Source organism: Ziziphus jujuba, chromosome 7, assembly GCF_031755915.1.
Source record: "Ziziphus jujuba cultivar Dongzao chromosome 7, ASM3175591v1".
NCBI lineage: Eukaryota > Viridiplantae > Streptophyta > Magnoliopsida > Rosales > Rhamnaceae > Ziziphus > Ziziphus jujuba.
Window position 1 is genome coordinate 3826622 of NC_083385.1, and position 21182 is coordinate 3847803.

The 21182-nt window shown below is 33.3% G+C and overlaps 5 protein-coding genes across 7 annotated transcripts; 2 read left to right on the plus strand and 3 right to left on the minus strand.

Annotated features, from left to right (window-relative positions):
- Positions 1-1955: 1955 nt before the first annotated feature.
- LOC107435680 (protein cornichon homolog 4) lies at positions 1956-5375 on the minus strand. Its single transcript, XM_016047305.4, has 5 exons — positions 5159-5375; positions 4112-4293; positions 2618-2740; positions 2438-2506; positions 1956-2275 (listed from the first exon to the last, which is right to left on the minus strand). The coding sequence occupies exons 1-4, from the start codon at positions 5228-5230 to the stop codon at positions 2473-2475; spliced, it is 411 nt and encodes a 136-aa protein (XP_015902791.2). The 5' UTR covers positions 5231-5375; the 3' UTR covers positions 1956-2275; positions 2438-2472.
- Positions 5376-6077: 702 nt separating this feature from the next.
- LOC107435701 (proteasome subunit beta type-1) lies at positions 6078-8397 on the plus strand. Its single transcript, XM_016047330.3, has 7 exons — positions 6078-6250; positions 6348-6455; positions 7188-7269; positions 7428-7557; positions 7630-7772; positions 7870-7956; positions 8046-8397. Exons 1-7 carry the CDS (start codon positions 6204-6206, stop codon positions 8118-8120), a joined length of 672 nt encoding a protein of 223 aa, XP_015902816.1. The 5' UTR covers positions 6078-6203; the 3' UTR covers positions 8121-8397.
- Positions 8398-8570: 173 nt separating this feature from the next.
- LOC107435702 (uncharacterized) lies at positions 8571-10539 on the minus strand. The gene is made up of 7 exons (XM_016047331.3): positions 10332-10539; positions 10155-10211; positions 9900-10025; positions 9288-9366; positions 9100-9192; positions 8891-9004; positions 8571-8776 (listed from the first exon to the last, which is right to left on the minus strand). Exons 1-7 carry the CDS (start codon positions 10478-10480, stop codon positions 8723-8725), a joined length of 672 nt encoding a protein of 223 aa, XP_015902817.1. The 5' UTR covers positions 10481-10539; the 3' UTR covers positions 8571-8722.
- A 525-nt stretch (positions 10540-11064) lies between these two features.
- LOC107435698 (ATP-dependent DNA helicase 2 subunit KU80) lies at positions 11065-15632 on the plus strand. Its single transcript, XM_016047327.4, has 12 exons — positions 11065-11191; positions 11560-11652; positions 11767-11818; positions 12024-12155; positions 12352-12755; positions 12919-13205; positions 13325-13520; positions 13652-13858; positions 14289-14456; positions 14542-14868; positions 14960-15090; positions 15248-15632. The coding sequence occupies exons 1-12, from the start codon at positions 11177-11179 to the stop codon at positions 15312-15314; spliced, it is 2079 nt and encodes a 692-aa protein (XP_015902813.2). The 5' UTR covers positions 11065-11176; the 3' UTR covers positions 15315-15632.
- A 141-nt stretch (positions 15633-15773) lies between these two features.
- Positions 15774-19870, minus strand: LOC107435699 (peptidyl-prolyl cis-trans isomerase FKBP53-like). Of its 3 annotated transcripts, none has more exons than XM_048478826.2 (12): positions 19736-19870; positions 19425-19498; positions 18947-19179; positions 18660-18796; positions 18126-18471; positions 17562-17759; positions 17186-17431; positions 16805-17102; positions 16523-16607; positions 16353-16394; positions 16176-16224; positions 15774-16078 (listed from the first exon to the last, which is right to left on the minus strand). In XM_048478826.2, exons 1-12 carry the CDS (start codon positions 19746-19748, stop codon positions 15997-15999), a joined length of 1803 nt encoding a protein of 600 aa, XP_048334783.2. In that variant the 5' UTR covers positions 19749-19870; the 3' UTR covers positions 15774-15996. The 3 variants fall into 3 exon arrangements, with proteins under 3 accessions (XP_048334783.2, XP_048334785.2, XP_048334784.2); XM_048478828.2 differs by having other exon boundaries at positions 17186-17428; positions 19736-19869; XM_048478827.2 differs by having other exon boundaries at positions 16805-17099; positions 19736-19869.
- Between the last annotated feature and the right edge of the window lie 1312 nt (positions 19871-21182).

The window sequence follows — 21182 nt, forward strand, 5'->3', positions numbered from 1 at the left end:
GAAATATCATATGCAAATTGCAAATCTATTGAAAGTTTAAGGGCGACAATATCAAAAATCTTATATAAAAATGTATATAGACGTCCTTCCAGCCAAATTAAATGTATCAATGCAAAGAGTCGTACAAGGTTCAAGACTTGCAGTTGACGCAGTCGTTCTCTGGTAAAGGTCTGATTGCTTAATTAGAATATGAAAGCTGACCTTTTCATTTCTATAAAGATATAATAATTTCTTATGCAAATTAAACGTCCAAATTGGAGAAAAGTTAATTAGGATTTTCTTTTTGGACCATCAAATGGATATTTTATTGGTTGAATATGCACTGAGGCTTTAACTTCCAAAATGCTAATGATTTTAGGCTAAACAAACCCTTCGCTTATGCTACATAGTCGCATTCGATAAGTCTCGGTAGTTTTGAGACAAGTAAACAGTAAGCCACGAGTAGTAGGCTGTGCCAAAAAAGTCATCTTGTGCTCGACTCCTAACTACCGTAGAACATTCTTCTTATATGATATATTATTAAATATCATGTGGCTTCTGCTTTATTGTGTATCATAATCCTGCCACTAGCTCGATGACTTCTGGTTTCCCAACAAAATTTCCAAACTATTGAAAGGTAATTAATTAAATGATTTGGACTTTGCACAAAGCTTTCTACTTCTTTCGACATCTGTGGTCTATTTTATGTTTTTCAAAGTTTTTGGGTTCAAATTTAAGATTAAACAAAAAGTCCAAACTACTGCTGACAAAGTCTTGGCTGATTATTATTATTATTTTTTTTTCAAATTCTTTCCGATAAACACTAACATATTCCACTCTGTTGTCTTGATTTGACAGAAAATATTGATGTGAATTATATTTCACGGCCTTTATTTTGGACGATCTGGACAAATTTCTCGAAGGACAAATTATATGTATCGTTGACGCGCATTTTCTGTCACCTTTATATCCTATTATCAGGCAAAAGGAAATATATACATTCAGATCTATGTTAGGATAATCTAATAATCAAAATAAATTTATTGAAATTAACTGTATATTAATGAAATCTCCTTACTCCTACCTAACGAATTAGATTTTAATTATTAAAATATAAAATTAAAAAAATAATTAAATTTAAATTTAATTATATATTGAAATCAGTTGATTCATAAATATAATTTTAAATCATAAATTTTAATATAATTAAAGAGTTAAAAAAAAATTATAACATTAATTTTGATATCAAAAATCTAATTTTAATAAATAAGTTGAAACATCCATACACAAACATAAAGTTATAATTACCTTCAATATCTCTGGCTATTATTAAAATTTTCCAATAAATCTGCCTCAACATCTACCACACTGATGTGCCACGAAAAAAATAAATATTATCAATGTAACCCTTTATTTATGAGAATATATTGTGAAATTTCCTTAAGATAAAATTTTCTTTAAAAAGTTAGTTTTTTCAAAAACATAAAGATAAAATATATATAATTAATTAACCACAATAAATAACAATTTGCATATTATCATTGAAATTACCTGTACATTTATATCATCAAAATTTTTTGATAATATTAATTATTATACTAACATAAACAGTCCAATGCACTGGAGATGATCTAAACATTTATAAAGGCTATCCTTTGTACTCCATTAAAAAACTTAAAAAATAAAAAAATCATTAAATCATGGAGGCAACCCATTTGCCAAAGTAGCATTGATGAATCAAGCCAGCCCAGAAAGTAGGGATTGGAGAGAAATAAAACAAATCTTCTACATTTTCTGGAACCATCATTTTGTTTATACAAATCAACACAAAAATATAATTGTAAAATTTTTTTTTTTATTTTTATGGTTTCCTACTTTCCTTTTTCTAATTCGCCGAACAACACTTGAAAGAGGCCTGACAACCTTGCCACTTTAGTTTTAGCATAAAGTAGCTAGAAAGAAGAGCAAGCCTCAAATAACCAAAAAGAGATAAAAGGCATTTGATAAATAATGACTGTAAAGTAGTCTCATGAAAACAAATGATTGTGGTCCATTCTTAACAAACTGCCAATCACTCCCAGCTACTGTACTGCTTTACGAAGGCAATGAAGGGGGGATATATAATGAATAAAAATGGAGGAATGCAAGCGTGAAATGTGGAGCGACTATTGACTACTATCAATACAAAAATACAATGACTCTTTAGGTGTTAAAATCCGGTTAATTTTACAGACCATTCCTCCTACTTCACATCCCTGAGAGTATGTCTTTCTATCGGCCTATCCATCATTGGAACCTGATATTAACGAAGTTACAAAACGGATCAATTACCATCACCCAGAAAAGAGGGAAATCATGGTTATAATGACAGCAATACCAGAAACTCATATGAGTAATATACACATAGCATCCGATAAAACCAATAATATTACAGCAATCAACAAGTAATACAACTTACACTGCACAAAGTTTTGCAGGAGCTACAGTGCATGATTAATCATACTCTTCCTCAAGGTTGAAAAGCAACCTGAAAACCATTTACCATGAAAAATGTGCATGCTAAGAAAAAGTCATCCAATTTGCTAAAGAATCACATATTAATTTCCAAAGAGCAGAAGAACGTTGCTTATCACAATACCAAAATAGAGAAAATATGAATAGGCAAATCATATAGATGATTTTGACAAAGCGTTTCTTTTTCTCCCTGTTCAGCTGGTTATAGATCTCGGTTACATCTACTAGATGCTCTCCCTGCAAGTACCTGATTAAGAAGTCACAGACCAAATCAGATTGCATGCAGGTATATAAGTTCCAAACATGGTAGCAAAGGAGTTTATTAATTCCTCAAATCAAGAATTTTTTATGCATTAGTCAGTCCTCAACCTAAGTAGGAAAAAAGATCCTTTGCTCTCAAAATAACTTAGAAACCAGAAAAGACAGTTGAATTTAATTCAAAATTTTTCTTATTTATTTATTTGTAAATAAGATGGTCACCAGATGGCTCTATCTTGTTTGAAAAGTTCATAGCAAGTAGTGTACAGAAATCTGAGCATCTCCCATGTAATCCAACATAAATGCTAAACTCATCTCACCTAATATCTAGCTATATATTTCTAATAAATCATTTAATTCATGTAGATGGTTTCACAATGATAAACCTAGCTACAGTCATGTGAATGCAACCATTAATCTCCTAAGGGGCGGAGCCAGGATCTTAATCATTGGAGGGCAAAATTTTTTTTTTCAAAAAATCACAGTAAAAAATGATAAATATACAATATTTGATCTTGAAAAAAAAAATAAATAAATAAATACACATATTTTAAACTTAACCAAATACAATTATAAAAAAAGATAAAATTTTATTATAATATTTTAACTCAATCATATATCAATTCATAAAAATAAAATAAAAATAATCATTTATCAAAATAAATCGCATACAATAAATTTATAAAATATTTAAGAAAAAAACAAATTACCAGGGGCATGGGCCCCAGGCCAAACCATGGCTACTCCCCTGACTCTCCTGTTAAAGATAATCAGCAAATAACTGATTGCCAGAATAAGTAATGAAGAAATAACACCATGAATCTTCTAATCATTAGCAAACTTCTTATCTGCATCTAAGCATGTGGTAATCCAGTAAAACAGTATACTGCCAAGATTTACAAGCTTAAGTGAAAAGAAGCTTATGAACATAAATATTTTGGTATCTTGCAAATTTCCTCAAAATCTAACATCTAATCCTGCACTCAACTTTGTCATGGCTTGTAGATTACGTAAAGGTCAAGATTATATGATTTAGAGATACTATGATATGCATAACATTTTTCAGTACTCCTTTGTTCCTTATGAATTTGGAGTCTTACTTTACAGGCTGAAAGACGAAAGATGTTAATAGGTCAGCTATCAAGGTTCCAGCTGCTAATTTGGTTAATGCATGCTGAATTATGGAATACGTAATTTTAAATAATGTTCTCAAAGATTGTTATAAAGTAAAGCTCCTTCCAGTGATGGAAATTTGACATGTAGTGGTAGAGCTGGCTGGGGTTGATTCTGACATAAAATATTAAAAGAAATGGCATTTAATTTTCATTGAGCAGATTTCATTGCCAAGAAAGAAACTTACGATGTCGCATTATAATATAGGTATGGGAGAGACAAAAAACACATAAGCCAATGCCCTGTTATAAGAAGAATGAAACATAGAACTCCTTGAGTAATAAACTCTGGCAATATAACCCTGTTTATCCGTGATGCTGAATCATATGGGTTGATATAATCATACTCTAGGTCAATCAAGCACACAAGCTGCAATAAACACATACAGGTGTCACATATCTAAAACTGCCAGTAAACCTACTAACAAACATTAAAGAATTAATTGGTCTAGTTTCGATACTAAACTGCTTCTGAAACTAAAAACAGTGTGACATTGTAAATTAGCAACTTATGCCACTAGAAAAAGCTTCTACTTTACTCATGCCAAATTCCCCACACTCTCTCTCTCTCTCTCTCTTCCAAACACATGGCAACATGTACTGTCAAGAAAAACAGAAAATTAAGGTTTGTAAAGTTGGAAATCATCTACTCCTTTTTCTTCCTTAATCACTTCTGAATAAAAACATGCCACTTTTAAACACACACATTTGGAGACTAATACAAGTTCTCACCTTTATTTACTTCCCAGGTTGTTTAATACATGGACAAAGATAATGCAAACGCATAGACAACGATACAGACTAACCAATATAAACATCTATAGCAAATTTGCTTGATGAAAAGTTGAAACGCTAACTCAGCGTCTTCAGTAATGTGTAACAAAAATGTTTTTTACAATCTCTTTCTACAACTTGTAATTCAGCTTCAGCTTCAATTAAAGGACTCATATTTTCATCAAACATTAGCAATACCCAGTATATCAGTCTCCAAGCTTAACTTAACCGTACACATGAAAAATCTCAAAACAATAAGATTTCTATAGCATAAAACATAAAACATAGGGAAGAGTGTTTTAAAATCAAGGAAGTTAATTTGCGAATCTAAATGGGTTATTCGAAGATTTTGCAACTACCTAACTTAATTGGAAACTTTGTTCAATTAATTACAAGGAGAAGCTAAAATAGCCCCAAAAAAATAAAATAAAATAAATAAATAAATAAAAAAGAAAAATTACCTGGAAACCGATGATAATAAGGATAGCTAAAATGAAGAAGAAAGAAAAGAGCCAAGTCCACAGCGCCCACATGGCCCTCCTGATCGGCGGTCGCTCCTTCCGAGCGTGTTCCGGTCTTATCAATGCTCCTTCCTTCTCCTCCCTCCCTATCTGTCTGCTTTGCCAACACCACTAGTCGTAGTCGAGACTCGAGAGAGTTGTGTCTCTTTGACTTTTATTTTATTTTGTTAAAAAAAAAATAAAAAAAAAAGTATTACTTTGATATAAAGTCCCGTGCTAGTCTGGGCTTACTATTTTTGGAAGAAATTTTGGTTAAAAAATAATATAAATTTATGGGCATAAATAAACTGAATTTAATACGAATTGATAAAATAATTAATAATATCACAGTTAGATTTTCATAATTTATTGTTAAAAAAAAATCAAAATGGAAAAAAGAGTCTTTTCTTTTACCAATTAAATTAATTTTTTCTATATGACCGAAAAAAAGTTGCGACCACTTTCCAAATTGTATACCGAAAGTGTATTTAGTTGCTTTCACTTATCATATATTTGTAAATAGCAAAGGATTCTTACAATTAAGAATATATATATATATATTATTAAATAAAATTATTCAAATAATTTATGCAAGATATTTTTTAAGATATTGCATGTAAATTTTTTTTTTTTTTTTAATAATTGCATGAGATCAAAATAATAATTCAATGAGGGAAAGAAGTATAAGTACACGGCAGGAAAAATGTCAATGGGCCAGCTCACTTTGGCCCAAAAGTAAGAGCAGTAACCATCCGTGATAATAAGCCCAATTGTAGAACGAAAACAATTGTCCATGACCACGGCCCAAAAACCCAACTTAGCCAAACGACATCGTTGTTGTCTCATCGGTTTCTTTTTTCAATGTCTTTTCTTGAAGCCAAAGACACCGTAAGCGAGATCTGAAATAAACAAAGTAGAGCAGATTATTTCGCTTTCTTTCTCGCCCTAACGCACTGCTTTGCTTGCTCTCTCCCTCTTCGTCGCTCTTTTCTGAAACCTATTCACCATGACCAAGCAGCAAGCTAACTGGTCCCCTTATGACAACAATGGCGGGTATTTTTCTTTTCTCTTCGGATATGTCACATAATTTTATTTTATTTATTTTTAACGGTGGAAATTTGTTTCTGTAACATAATTGCAATCGTTGCAGATCCTGTGTGGCAATCGCCGGAGCTGATTACTGTGTGATCGCCGCCGATACTAGGATGTCGACTGGTTACAGTATTCTCACCCGTGAATACTCCAAAATCTGCAAACTGTACGCTTTCCCATATAATTTTCGTTTTTTGTATTCTAAATTTGTTGAAAGTATTTGCTTGTTCTGATTCTTATGTATGCTGGATGTCCGAGGGTTGGTTTCAATTTCAAATATAGTTTTTTTTTTTTTTTTTTTTTTCCTGGTACTATGTCTTGGTTCTTTGAATCAATATAGGTTTAAAACAATTTTGGGGGTATGGTAGTAGGTTTATAGGTTTAATTTTGAGGGGATTATGTGAATTGGTAATATTTATTTGGGTCAAACTCTGTTATCTTACCGTCTCATTACTGGTCAAAATAGTATTTATGTGGGCGGGAGTAGTTCAGCACTTGAGCTAAGAATATGGGAAATGTATGAAATAGTTCATGATGATAGTGAAAATACATGATGATCTTCTGCAGCTTATAGTGGTAAAGAATTGATTAAAGAACAAAAGTACTTGCACAATGACTACGAATACTCGAATACTCCTATTTGGATAATTATAGTATGATGATGTCGCTGAATGTAAAGCATGTGCTGATAGATATATGGAACTAGGAACATATTTTTTAGTAGGTATTTGAAATCACTTTCTTTCTGTTTGATGATGGATATCACTATTATATATTAGTTTGGTTGATATGAGTTAATAGTTAGATTTTTCAATGGAGATGGAGGGATATATTTTATCGTTTATTACAGCGCGAAAATGATGTGTTTAAACATTGTTTGTTTGGTTCAACCTTGCAGAGCTGACAAATCTGTAATGGCCTCTTCTGGTTTTCAAGCCGATGTGAAAGCTTTGCAGAAGTTATTGGCTGCTAGGCACTTGGTGAGGCTTGAATTGAATGGATATTGTTTTTTATAGCTGAAAGTTTTAGTTTTCTTAGATATGTATTTATCTTTCAAAAATGTGGATCGTGAAATGCACCATGTTCAACTAGGTATTTAAGCACGCTATGTTCACAGAGTTTTATCATCTTTTGCCAGATCTATCAGCATCAACATAACAAGCAAATGAGCTGCCCTGCAATGGCTCAACTACTCTCCAACACCCTGTACTACAAACGTTTTTTCCCCTATTATTCTTTCAATGTTTTGGGCGGTCTTGATAATGAAGGTAAACTGTTATGGGCTCTGGTTACCAATTTGATGCCTTTCCAGTGCTAACATGGTGTCTCAATTCTAATAGGTAAGGGTTGTGTCTTCACATATGATGCTGTGGGTTCCTACGAGCGGGTTGGATATAGCTCTCAAGGTTCTGGTTCCACACTTATTATGCCTTTTCTTGATAACCAACTAAAGTCTCCCAGCCCTCTCTTGTTGCCTGCTCAGGTTTGCAATTGACTTTTTGTCAATTTATTATCTGTCATCTACTCAAGCATGTTCCCTAGTTTGTGTTTGCCTAATTTGTAAATGTATGACCATGCAGGATGCTGTCACGCCACTTTCAGAAGCAGAAGCGGTTGATTTGGTCAAAACTGTCTTTGCATCTGCAACTGAGAGGGATATTTATACTGTAAGTCATTGTTCCTCTCTGTTATCCCTCTTCTTCCATACGAGGCTTGTTGAGACCTTATTTGTAATGTTGTATGGATGTTTTGACAGGGAGACAAGCTTGAAATTGTCATTCTAAATGCTGATGGTATTCGGCGTGAATACATGGAACTCAGGAAAGATTAAGTTTTGTTCGCAACCATGTTGCTGGCCTCAATTAAGCATAGGATTTGCGTGCTACCATTGGATGGCTCTGCATTCAATATTCTTGTTCTGATGTCTTTAATTGTGGTTTAGCTTTTCGATGAATGAGTCCCGTTGAACACAATTGCATTTTCCTAGTGACAGAAGTGAAATGGTGTTGTCTTTATTGGACGTGAGTTTCTTGTATTTATTTAAACTGTATTGAGATACTTTAAAATGCAGTTAACTTTACCCCAGATATACATCTGATATTGGTGTTTGCCGTGCTTTTTCATTTTTGTTATGCTTGAACTCTCTTCAGAATGCATTTAATTTAATCCCGGGTACAAATTTTTAGAGGCTTTTTTTTTTTTTTTTTTTTTTTTTTTACCCTCTCTTTTTCTTGCAAGAGATGTGCTCCTACCAGTTTGGCTTCTCAATTCATAATCGCAGTGGAAGCAAGTAAAAAGAATAACATTTTTCGAAAGTCTTTCTTAACCATGGCATTCTCACAGAATTATACATATTTCACTTCCTAGAAATCAAAGGAAAGATACATTTTGAATCTATTTTTGATTTCCAATTCATATATAAACTTTAGCTCCTCAGAAACTGTCTTGGGAAGCCCATCCTTTCTTCTCCAACTCTAATCGCAATGCCTATTTTATTGAAAACGAAGAATCGTTTAAATCGACTAAAGCAGCAATTAACATGTGAAAAAACATTAGAAAAGTAATATTGTTTAAATATTAGCAAAACGATATTGTGATCACCTTGATTCTCTTTCTATTGTAATCAAAATCAAAGTTTCCCAATCGTGAAGCAGAACGATACTCCACTATCGAGTCCTTGCCCGGTGGAAACCAAAATTCAACATCATCAACCAACTGCATGGCCACAAGAAAATCAGACACCCAGTTAGTGGAAATGTCCAGTTAATCAAACAATCTTCTTTCCATTTTGCGAGATTGATTACACTTACCCCCAGTACGGGGCTTTGGTATTCTACTCGCACATAGTCAACTTTCTTCTCCACTATACGCGGTGTAAACTTGTCTGGTTTTGTTGATTTTATCTGCAAAATTGGTTTTTCCAAACTGGATTTAATTTATTCTATCAAATGCCCACAAAAATTAGCAGCAACATTTATCCTTGTTTTGAAAACTGTACCACTTGGAGAAGTTCCTCCATTGCAACCTCTCTGCTCACAGGCTTCTTCCTACCACGTCCTTCTTCAGGGTTGTAGTTCCTATAAAAAGAACAAGAAAATAACCAACGTGTATCACATTTTGTTAATGGGTCGGTGGGACGGTCAACACTCAACGCGAATCCACACACGGCTCATGATCTTCTTGTAGAAAAATTAGCTGCTGCTTTTTTAAGATTATTGGGTCCCACAATGGAGTTCACCTTTTCGAGTCTTCATTTCAGTCAAAATTTTGCATCGTGATCGGCATGGTATTGGATTTCAGCCAAAACTCATGTTCATTATGTTCTTACATTTAAGGAAAGAATTTAAAGCTATATGTATCATCCTAGCCATTATGATCTTAAGGTTGATTAAACTACAAATGGCTGTTTATTTTGTTTAGGTTGATATAAAAATGTTTTGACGGTGGAAACTAACGATTGAAAATGTCAATCTAATTGATAAATTTTGAAGTTGGACAAAAAAACAAAAACAAAAATTTTATTCCAATATTAACCAAGATTTATACAAATCAAAGAAGATAACTGTAAAGGCTCTAAACCAATAATTAACAAAATAAACAAAAATCTTACCAAGGTGGTGCATAATGAGTAAGATCCGTGATACTCTCAGAGGTCGATATGCAATTTTTAGTAGCCGGACAGAGAGCCAAAGACTGTTGGCTTTTCTGCACCCCAAGGTAATCAGGCTTTTTCCCGCTGCGCCAAAATTCACAACAATACAAATCAATCGTTTGACAAACAAACTCGCTGGATCTTCTCTGCCTCACTAAAAATCTATACGCGTCCCAGAAAGTGACCAGAGCAATAGAATTGGATGCCGCATACCTGAAGTTGAAAATGGCTCCGACCACTGCCAATTCGCTGCTTCTCAGTACTATTTCTCTTCAAAATTTCCAATCTTTGTATTAGAATTTCAGCTTAATATATAGCCAGGTGCGACTATGAATGTGTGTGGGAGGGAAAAATAAATAAATAAATAAACAGAGAAAAAAAGAGAAGAACCTTCGACCAACTGCGTTAGTAGTGGGTTTGTCGTCGTCTTTGGGCTGTTGTTGCTGAGAGAGGATAATAGGACGAGCAGTGGCAATGTTGTAGTGTTTGCTGTGCAACTTGTTGTAAGAATAGGCGTTTAGAGATGACATGGAGGCCATTCTTGTTTCTGAAGCAGAAACTATCTCGCGCTCTCTGTTTCCGTCTGCCTCAGAGCGCTTTTAGTGGATTTATCATCTCCTCCCGGTGGCTTAAATAAGAGTAGATGTTCGTCGAACGACATGGATCTGGGCCCACATTTTCACAAAAGTTATGGGCTTTGAATGTAGTAAAGATAAGCCCAATACATGCCTTTATTAATACTCATTAATGGGCCTATTGAGGCTTTTCGTACTTCGCACCAAATCCAAGAAGCGGGAACAACGACGCTCACTCTCCCTCACGTTTTAAAATACAGAAAATTCTAAAATAACCTTCCCTGTTTTGTAATTATAATTTGCACAATTACATTTTGTTTTTATTTTAATTAAACTCCTCATATTATTACTCAAATATTATTTGAGTGTTGCATGAATTTTTACCCAATAAGAAAATGCTAAATAATCAATAATTTTATCAAAACTTTCATTAATAAAAGTTTTTAGGAAAGAATTGAATATCAATAAATTTATCTATATTTCGGTTTAGTTTAAACAAAATAGAATGAAATATAACATGATAAATTTCAATTTTAAAAAACAAAGAGATATATCTGTAAAAACTATAAAATGAAGCGGCTAATTTGAAAATTAGACTTAAAATAAAACCCAGCTTCTTCCACAATCTTTGCCCCTCTCTCTCTCTCTCTCTGCTTTCCAATGGCTCGTAACAAGGTAACGCAGTTTCTGAAAGATTTTCTACTTTAATCTCTGATTTCAAGCTTTTTTTTTTTTTTTTTTTTCTGGTTTCAAAGTTTCTTCACTATTAACTTTGGCTTTTTTTAAAACGATTTTTAGTTGGTTCTCAAATCCAAAAACCATAGATTTTGCTACATATTCTCTGTTTTTGAGAATCTTAAAACTAATATTCACCTAGATATTGAAAACGAAGTGAGTCTGCTAAAATTTGTACTCGCATCTCTTTGATAAAATCGAATTTGCGATTCTTAAAAGGCAGAATTTGGACATTTGAAAAAAAAAAAAAGTGGGTTTTTGACATTGTATTTAAATATAATGAAATTTGATAAATGTATGGGGAATAGGAAGCTCTGGTTTTGTTGATCGATGTGGGTCCGACTATGCACAAATATATTCCGGAGGCTGAAAAGGTCTGCTCTATGCTAGCGGTGAAAAAGGTATCACTGATTTATTTACTCATTATGTTGAACGGTCAGTGATTTTGGTACAGTATTAGTGAGTGATGCTTTCACGAGGTTTCTTAATATTGGACTTTTATTTTAATTGTGCAGCTCATTTATAAAAAATATGATTCAGTTGGAGTTGTCTTGTTTGGCACGGAAGGTACACTTGGTTGAAACAAACGATGATATGTGCTTGGTTTATTTCTGATTTCCTTTCTTTTATTTATTTTTATTATTAATATTATTTATTTATTTATTTATTTATTTTTGTTGTTGGGGGCTGGATTTTATTATATTTAGAAATAAATAGTTCGGTAAGTTTTTGAGGAAGCAAGTTGATGATACATTTTTGCTCGGATTGCCAGACACCAAAAACGAATTGACAAAGGAAGTGGGTGGATATGAACATGTGGTGGTTTTACGGGATATCAGAGTTGTTGATGGAGATCTTGTTGAATCTTTACAACAACTTCCTCGAGGGACATTTTCTGGAGATTGTATCCACTAGATATCTACAGTTTGAAGTTGTTGGAATTTTATGCACGTTATTTGTAATGCTGATAAATTATATAGTTTTTCATTTGTGTATTGGAGTATTTTCTAGGAAGAAGAACTTTCATGTGGTTAGTTGTTAAATTTACAATTGCATATGTATTAAATTTCATTTCCTTGGAACCTTGACTTTGTTGGTAGTTCTTGATGCTATAATTGTCGGGATGGATATGCTGATAAAGAAATATGATAAAACAGAAAAGGGGAAAAAGCGTCTTTGTCTTATTACTGATGCGCTTTGTCCTATTAAAGAACCGTATGAAGGAACCAAAGAAGACCAAATCATCACCATTGCTGAACAAATGACTGCATATGGCATCAGAATGGAAAGTATAGTTGTAAGGGGAAGACATAGGGGGGAAGGAAATAAGAAAATTGTGGATGAGAATGATCATCTATTAGATATATTTTCGAAGAAAACACGTGCAAAGTTTGTATACGTTGAAAATCCGATTTCATTGCTTGGTGCACTTAGGACCCGGAATATAGTTCCAGTTACCATATTCAGAGGTGATTTAGAAATCAGCTCCAAACTGAAGATTAAGGTAAGACTTTTTGTGTCAGCTTGTTATTTATAAATTCTATCATGTCTATTGCAAGTTTATTTTTGAAGACAACTGATATATGTTTCAACCAAAACAAAAAACAGAAAAACTGATATCTATATATATATATATATGTATTGTTGAGAACTTTAATGTTAATTAGGTATGGGTATACAAGAAAACATCAGAAGAGAAGTTCCCTTCTTTGAAGAAATATTCTGACAAAGCTCCATCAACTGATAAATTTGCCACGCATGAAGTCAAAGTGGATTATGAGTACAAAAGTATTGAAGATCCTCGTAAAGTTGTACCTCCAGAACAAAGGATTAAAGGTTACCGTTATGGACCTCAAGTAGTACCTATATCATCTGCAGAATGGGATGCTGTCAAGTTTAAACCAGAAAAGGGTGTGAAGCTTCTAGGATTTACCAATGCTGATAACATACTGCGGTAAAATGTTTTTCAATTTATCTGGATATCATTTGATTTTTGATATGTTAGTTGAAATGATAATATCTTGATAAATATTTCCTTTTTTCCTTATCTATCTATATATTTGTATGTCAAAGACACTATTACATGCGAGATGTCAATATTTTCATTGCTGAACCTGGAAATCCAAAGGCTAGTCTTGCTGTTTCTGCCTTAGCAAGAGTAATGAAAGAAATGAATAAAGTAGCAATTCTGCGTTGTGTTTGGAGACAAGCACAAGGGAATGTCACTGTTGGGGTCTTGACACCTAATGTATCTGATAGAGATAATATTGTGAGTCTCAAGTCTTAATATGCAAATCCATTTTATATTTTCTTGGAGTTCGTTATATTTTCTTATGTGTGTGTTCTTTTAATGGTTTAAGTTTCCCTAATCTTAGCTCTTTTCATGTTATTGATGGACAGTGTGATTCATTTTACTTCAACGTACTTCCTTATGCTGAAGATGTCCGTGAATTTCAATTCCCCTCTTTTAGCAATCTGCCAGCATCGGTGCAACCAAATCAACTTCAACAGGAGGCTGCAGATAACTTTGTAAGCATGTTTGACCTTGCACCATCTGGACAAGAGGAAGCTCTGCTGCCCAACTCTACACCAAATCCTGTTTTGGAGGTACTCAATTATGAATTTTTCGTTTCTGATTCAGTCTCTTGACTTCTGGTTCCTTTCATTGCCCATTTATGGTTAATTCTTAGAGCATAATTAGTGCCCTCAATATATTAAGGTACTGCAGCACGTCACTTTAGTGTGGAAAAGTGAAAGAAATTGTATAGGGTAATTGGTGTCGTAGGATGTGCAAGGAAGGGTATGAAGGCGCATTTCACCTCCATGGACCATGAATTGCACTAATTTCCGGATCAAGTTGTAAAAAAACTGTTGCACTGACACTGAAGTGGTCGTGCAGAGATGTTTATTTTCAGAATTTTTAGATGAAATATATTTAATCTGTCTGAGAGATTAGCATGGAGCGTGGGCGGCTTGTCTTTACCACCTGTAATATGCTTTCCAGATGACACTAATATCTGATTTTATATATTTTCAGCGTTTTTACCGTCTTGTTGAGTTGAAATCAAAGCACCCAGATGCAGCTGTACCTCCACTCGATGAAACTCTCAAGAAGATTACTGAACCTGATCCGGAACTAGTTTCTAAAAGAAAGTCAGTTATTGATGCATTTTGTAACTGTTTTGAAGTCAAGGAGAACAAAAAGGTTATCTCTGCTTAGGCATTTCAAATACTATGTGGTTGTTAATTTTTTCACAGGCACTCAATTTTTACTTTAATTTGGCTTTCAGCTGAAGAAATCAAATAGGCAACTTTTGCGAGAGAAACCATCTGGGTCAGATCAGGGAGAGGATTATGCCCACATTCCTGATAAATCAGATACCAATGCCATTGAACATGCATCTGCAGTTAAGATTGAGAAAATTGGGGACTTGACACCTATTCAAGATTTTGAAGCCATGATTTCACGCGGAGATAGTCCAGAATGGGTTGACAAAGCTATTAAGGAAATGAAGACCAAAATACTTGAGTTATTGAAGGACACTTCTAGTGAGAAGATATATCCTAAGGCACTTGAATATTTAGTTGCCCTTCGCAAGGCTTGTATCCTTGAGCAAGTATGGCCTCGCACTCTTTCTCTCTCCCCCCTTAAAAATTCTAATTTGTTCTCTGTTTTTATGCTATTGCCTGTTCATTCTGATGATGCAGGAACCAAAAGAATTCAATGATTTTCTTCATCATCTTTGCGAATTCTCCCAGGAGAGAAACTTAACCAGATTTTGTGAATTTCTTGCGTCGAAAGAACTAACCTTGATCTCGAAGACAGAAGCTGTGGACAGGTTATATATTTCTATACTTATTTTTCTTTTTCTTTTTTGCTGCTATTCAAGTGCCTGCTTTGAGTTCATTTGTTTATTTATTTTTTCTTCTTTGCATGTATCAGTTGTTTAATCGTGTGTCTTTTTTTTTTTTTTTTGGGATATTTCTCGCAAGCAGTGAAGTTAGCGATGATGAAGCTAGAACTTTTCTGATTAAACCAGAGCCGAAAATGGAGTGTACTTGATAACTTAGTATCCGTTGTTGGTTTTCTTGTGTTTCATTAATGGCCAGTGTAGTCTGCAGAAGATATTATAGTAGGCAATTCAAATTTTGTATAGAATGGACTGTATGTAAATACCATCCCAAGCTGCCGCTCCCGATTCTGCTTATGTAATGGAAGGCCTATGAGGAATTTAGTTGGCTCTTTTTGAATTTCCTTCCATTTTAGATCTTTAAACTACACTTGGAAAACCAAAATGTAATCTGGAATCAAAATGTATACTTTGCAGCGTCTTTATATATTTTGATTAACTTCAAGATTCCACAAATTATTTTGGTCGTATTTCCAACATGCTGAAGCTAATAGTGATTTGCCACTATCAACAAGTTGTCCACAAACATTTATATATATATTTTCTCAAGCACTGATGTGCCTTGATTTTTTTTTTTTTTAATTCAAAATTTTTATATTTAATATTTGCAATAGAATGAACGAAGTACTCTTTACAATAAAATCTGATCTTACAAAAGACAGCCGTCTGGTATAAGTTTAGAACCAGTTTGCCACAACAAAAATTTATATTTCAAACCGGCTAACATCCGATCTTGGATTTGCTTTTGCATTTAACACCTATATTTCATCAAAACTTGTTTTTGATACTCCAAAAGTAAAAAGAAAGAAACAAAGGGCAGTGGGGTAAGTGAAATCATCGGACTTTAACCAATTCAATTTCATAAATCAGCCACGAGTTTGGTGGTATATTTTTACCATCTCCATAACTCCCAAAACTGCAGAAAATACAGACATCAAGGAAGTTAGCCACCAAACAAACTACTTAAAAGTAACAGTAGATATTAGCATGCAGCCAAAGTTTTAAGGAAATACCCAATTGAAGGTGGGATTGTAAGTCTTCTTTTCTCACCCACTCGCATGTCTGAAGATCAACAATGCTAACGGTCAGAATTAAAAAATAAAATAATAATAAATAAATAAAAAAAAAAAGCAATTACAATCATGAGAAGAAATTCAATTTTAAAACGTAAAGTTAAACGGGCAAAATACCTTCAAGACCCGCATCCCAACCCTCTATAACTCTTCCCTTGCCTGCCAAGTAAACACAATTTCAAGCACATAAAGATATTGAAAAAAAGAAAATTGAAAGGTAATAATAAAAATCAGATTATATTTGGCACGTCATGATATTATCTTATGTTAGTAATTTGGTAATATACCTAGCCGAAACTTGTAGGGCGAACCACCAACATTTGAGTCAACTACTTCTCCATTCATCAATTTGCCAACATAGTACACAGAAAGCTGAAACCACAAACCAAGTTATTTCAAATTATTCAGTCATTGGCCATGCCAGGATTATTATTTTAGCTTAAAGGTATCCTGCATGACATTGGATGACCATAAAAAATTAAAAAAATAAAAAAGGAAAAGGAAAACAAAGAAAATAAAGTACAAAAGAGATTATTATTGAATCTGATCCTATCAAAATTCAAATATACCTTTTTACCCGAAACAGCAACTTTTCCATCTGGTTTACCCATTTCTAGCTCCTCAATGACCAGCCCATTTGGAAAGGTCTTAACACGAGAAGTTTCAACATCGGTACTCTTGGACTCCATTTCTACACAAGGAGTGTTCTTCTCTTCAATTAATGAGAGAGGTATATCCGCGTGTACAGCTTCCATATTCTCTTGTATTTTATTCTTCTTCTTCTTCTTCTTCTTCTTCTTTGTAACCTTATTATCCTTGGAAAGATTTTCATCGGCCAACCCACAGGATTCATGGTCGAAACTTCTACTTCAGAATATATGAAGAATCATATTCAGTATGGGATGACTGATATAGAACTATAATCAAATGCTTAAGAGCATAATACTCACAAATCATTGGCTGATTTCTTATTTTGCTCACTTCTAGAAGGCAAATTTTGGCTCATTATGTCAGCTTTTCTCTCATCCTGCTGGGCTTTATTATCTTTGCCAACCTTTCTATTTTGAGCGCTGTCAATTTCAAAAGGTTTCTCATCTTCTCCAAGCTCTTTCCTTTTCTTCTTTGGCCTTTCCTCACTTTTGGGGTTTACGTTAGTGGAAGACTGTAAGAAATTATGTATCATTTCAGCTCCACTGCTGAATACACAGGGAAAAACAAGAACAAAAGAAGAGAACTGTCAATAGTCTTTACATCTGCAGGGAATGAGTAAGCATGCTTAAATGTGGGTGCTTTATACCCAAAGCACAAAAAATATAATACACTCACTTATCATTCACCACCTCCTGCTCTTTTTTATCTTCTACAATCAAATCATGGGCCAGACCATCTGCTTGCTGTGTTTCATCAGTTTCACATGATTTCCCCTTTGCTGACCGCTCTTTGCGCTTCTTCTTAGGCATTCCACCATTTTCACGGCCTTCTTCAGAAGACGGTATTAAGAGATCAACTGGCACATCAGATTTCCTGCATTAAATATGGCAACCATGATGGCAATACACAGGGAAAAGGGGCTGACATCACTAAAATAAGCCTGCAACATCATAGAAATATAATATTACCAACATCACAACGAATTATAAAGTAATTAGGATCTTCTATATTCTCTCTTCTTAGTCCTCTATGCAATAGTACAAACAACAGTGTAACACCAGTGCTTTTGCCTTTTATGTGCATTTAATTTGTCCAAACATCCCCAATCAGTGTTCAGTAGTCATAAACACACATGATAAATAGTTAACAGAAGCTAAAATGTTTTACAAATTCAAATTTTTTAAGAAACAAACTCTCAGCGCAAGATAAAATAGCCAAGATTACCAGCTAACTCATTACCTTTTTGGTTGACCATCTACAATAATAACAATATTTCCTTTTGATTCAGCATCATGCTTGCCAGTGTCCTCTGTTTTCTTGTGGCCACTTTCATCAGTTCCCTTGTCTACTTTTTCTTCAGCTTCCTGTGTACCTTCCTTTGCAGTGGTTTTACTCTTGTATAACGAGGAAATTGGGAAAGTGTCGTCATCTTCGCTTTCAGGGATTGGAACACTAGAAGTACCGTTGGCAACAGTTTTTGGTTGAGAACATCCCTCATCATCAGACTCAACCGATTGATACTTCTTCCTAAGTCGTCTATGGCTGCCCTTTCCATTCTTAGGTTTCTTATCATCTGAAATCTCCCCTATAAGTACCACAAAAACTACATATATTTAAGAAATATATTGTACAAGAGATGATAAATTGGTACATAGGGAACACCAACAAACATCTCTATAGCTAATATCCCATACCAAATATTAAATACATATATGTGAGAGTTCATGGGAAAAAATCAAGAATCCTGCATAAAGTTCACATTTGAACACGTACCTCCACCACTGGAAATAGGTGAAGTAGGGAACAACTTTGGGTCTCCGTCATCAATAAAGCTATCCTCATATCGATCCTCATCACTGTCACATGACCTCTGTGTGTCTGTGTCAGCAATATCTTCCCCATAGGATTCTCTAGCCATCATAGTTTAGAAAACATAAAACGAACAGAAAATGTTCAAGCAATAAGATAAACAAGTAAATTCTATCCACTATAGCCATCTACTTTATTCAAGACAACTAAGGGTATGGAAAAAAGAATGTCCCAAACCAAGAAAAGGATACGAATCATCATTCAGACAGGTATTTCGACCACGACCCAGATAGTAACCAGAGAGGTGAATGCTCCGAGGACCAATAACAGAGAAGATGACTTCATCAGCCTCCTCAAATTCCAAGTTTAGTTGCAAAGATTCAGTCTTTTCAGGATACAAAGAACACAGATAAACAGGGCTCCTATTTCCTACATTACACTGAAGTATGCTTTTATTTGTAGCATTACCGAACCCCAACGTCGCCTGATTAAATCACAGATAGAAAGTTGGAATTGAATTACCAGACCAAAAGACACATTTTTAAAAATATAAAATAAAAAAATAAAAACTCAAAGTTCTACTCTCAACATTCAATATCCAAGAATTTTTCCATAAATAATCTTCTGCTCAGAGATAATTCAAACATGCACAGCTTATAAAACTTGAAAAATAGATTAGTAACAGATAAAAATAAATAAATAAATAAGAGTTTATGTGAAGAACGTTACCATGGAAATATGGAGCCGTCCTCTCAAGTCATCGAATTTATGAGTAAAAGGCTTTCCGGGTTTTACTTCAATTCCTGAAATAATTATTTAACAAATTTATGATTTAGTAAACACACAATATCGTCGCATGGTATCAATAAAAATATTCATTTGGTTGCTGATATACATATATATATATATATATAAAAGAGAAAAAAAAAAAAAAAAAAAAAAAAAAAAAAAAAAAAAGCCTAAAAATTTTCTTTGCTAAAACATTCCCACGAATTCTCGGCAATCCAAAAAAAAATGAAAATGAAAACGAAATAACCTACCCCAGAAAGCCATTTCCTTTCTTCTACTTTCCACACACAGAGAGAGAAAGAGAGAGAGAGTGTGTGTGTGTGTGAATTTCTTTTTAAAACCCAGGAGCCGCCCCTTTAAGCCCTAAAAACTGAAGGAGCGTGGCTATGTGTCTCTTTGAGGCATTAAAACGACGTCGTTTATTTTTGCGATACATCTTCGCCAGATACGTGGCATCTGCTAATAGGAAAATGCAATCTGCGAGGGAACTATCGAAATGACGATAGCATTCCTTGGCGCGGGAGCGAACTGACTTGGCCATTTCCAAATTCCTAATTGTGTGAATTGTACACTTTCAAATTTAAAACGTTTTTTATTCGATTTTAAATTTATAATTTATTTTATGCTATTCTAATTTTTAAATTAATTAACAAAATTTAAAAAAATTGAAAAAAAAAAGAAGTGATTAGCTTTTTTTATTAAATGAAGTAATCAATTTTTAAACTTTCAATTTGAATATTAAATAAATATAAAATAAATTAAAAATTAAAATTTTAATGTAAAAATATTTTAAACTTTAAAATTCAATATACAATTTGACCAAAATATAAAATATTAACATGTAATTAACTTGTTTTTTAATTTTGATTTGAGTCTCTTATTTTGAGTAATGCGTTTTGTCGTTCTTTTTTCTTTTTTTTTTTAACTGTTTAATCATCAACCGTTAACTTATCCTGAAAATATAATTCTTATATGATTTTAATATACTTTCTCTTTTTTTTTAATTAAAAAAAAACTGAAGAAAAAAATACAAAATGGTCCAAACTTAAACATATTGAAATTCAAAATTGATACAACTCATCAATTATAAGCTGGATCATTAGTGGGCACACCACAACATGTTCGATGAAAAATTAATTGAATGCATTGCGTGTGCGAATGTGAGATTAAAGTGTCCTACGACCAACCACTTTCTTCACTCTTTAAACCCAAACAGAAAAAAAATCAGTTCCTTCCCTGTATAACATTTACTTGGATATTCTGCACCATCAAGCTTAAAAAATCAAACACCAGCTCATATATGCACGTCTTTTCATGCTATTTGTTTTTTTTTGGTTATTAAGCCTTTTCAATCGATTGATCATTCATATGTAAGAAAAAATTGGTATGGAATATTTTCACATTTTGGTGATGCTAATGAGCCTCTAGTAGAGATCCATTTGGCAACTCTTTTATCCTTCAACTATTAAAGCTTTCCGGTTTAACAAAGGACGAATAATATTATAAAAATATAATTATAATTTTTTATTATTAAAATTAATTAGTAAAAATTGAAGATAAAAAATTAATAATATTTTTTTTTAAACATGAATCAAATTATAATTAAAGTAAAATTGAGAGGGGCTAAATGAAATATTCCCTTAAAAATATTCATTTTGTTATGTACTTGGTCTGCTAAATACTTACCATGTTTTTATA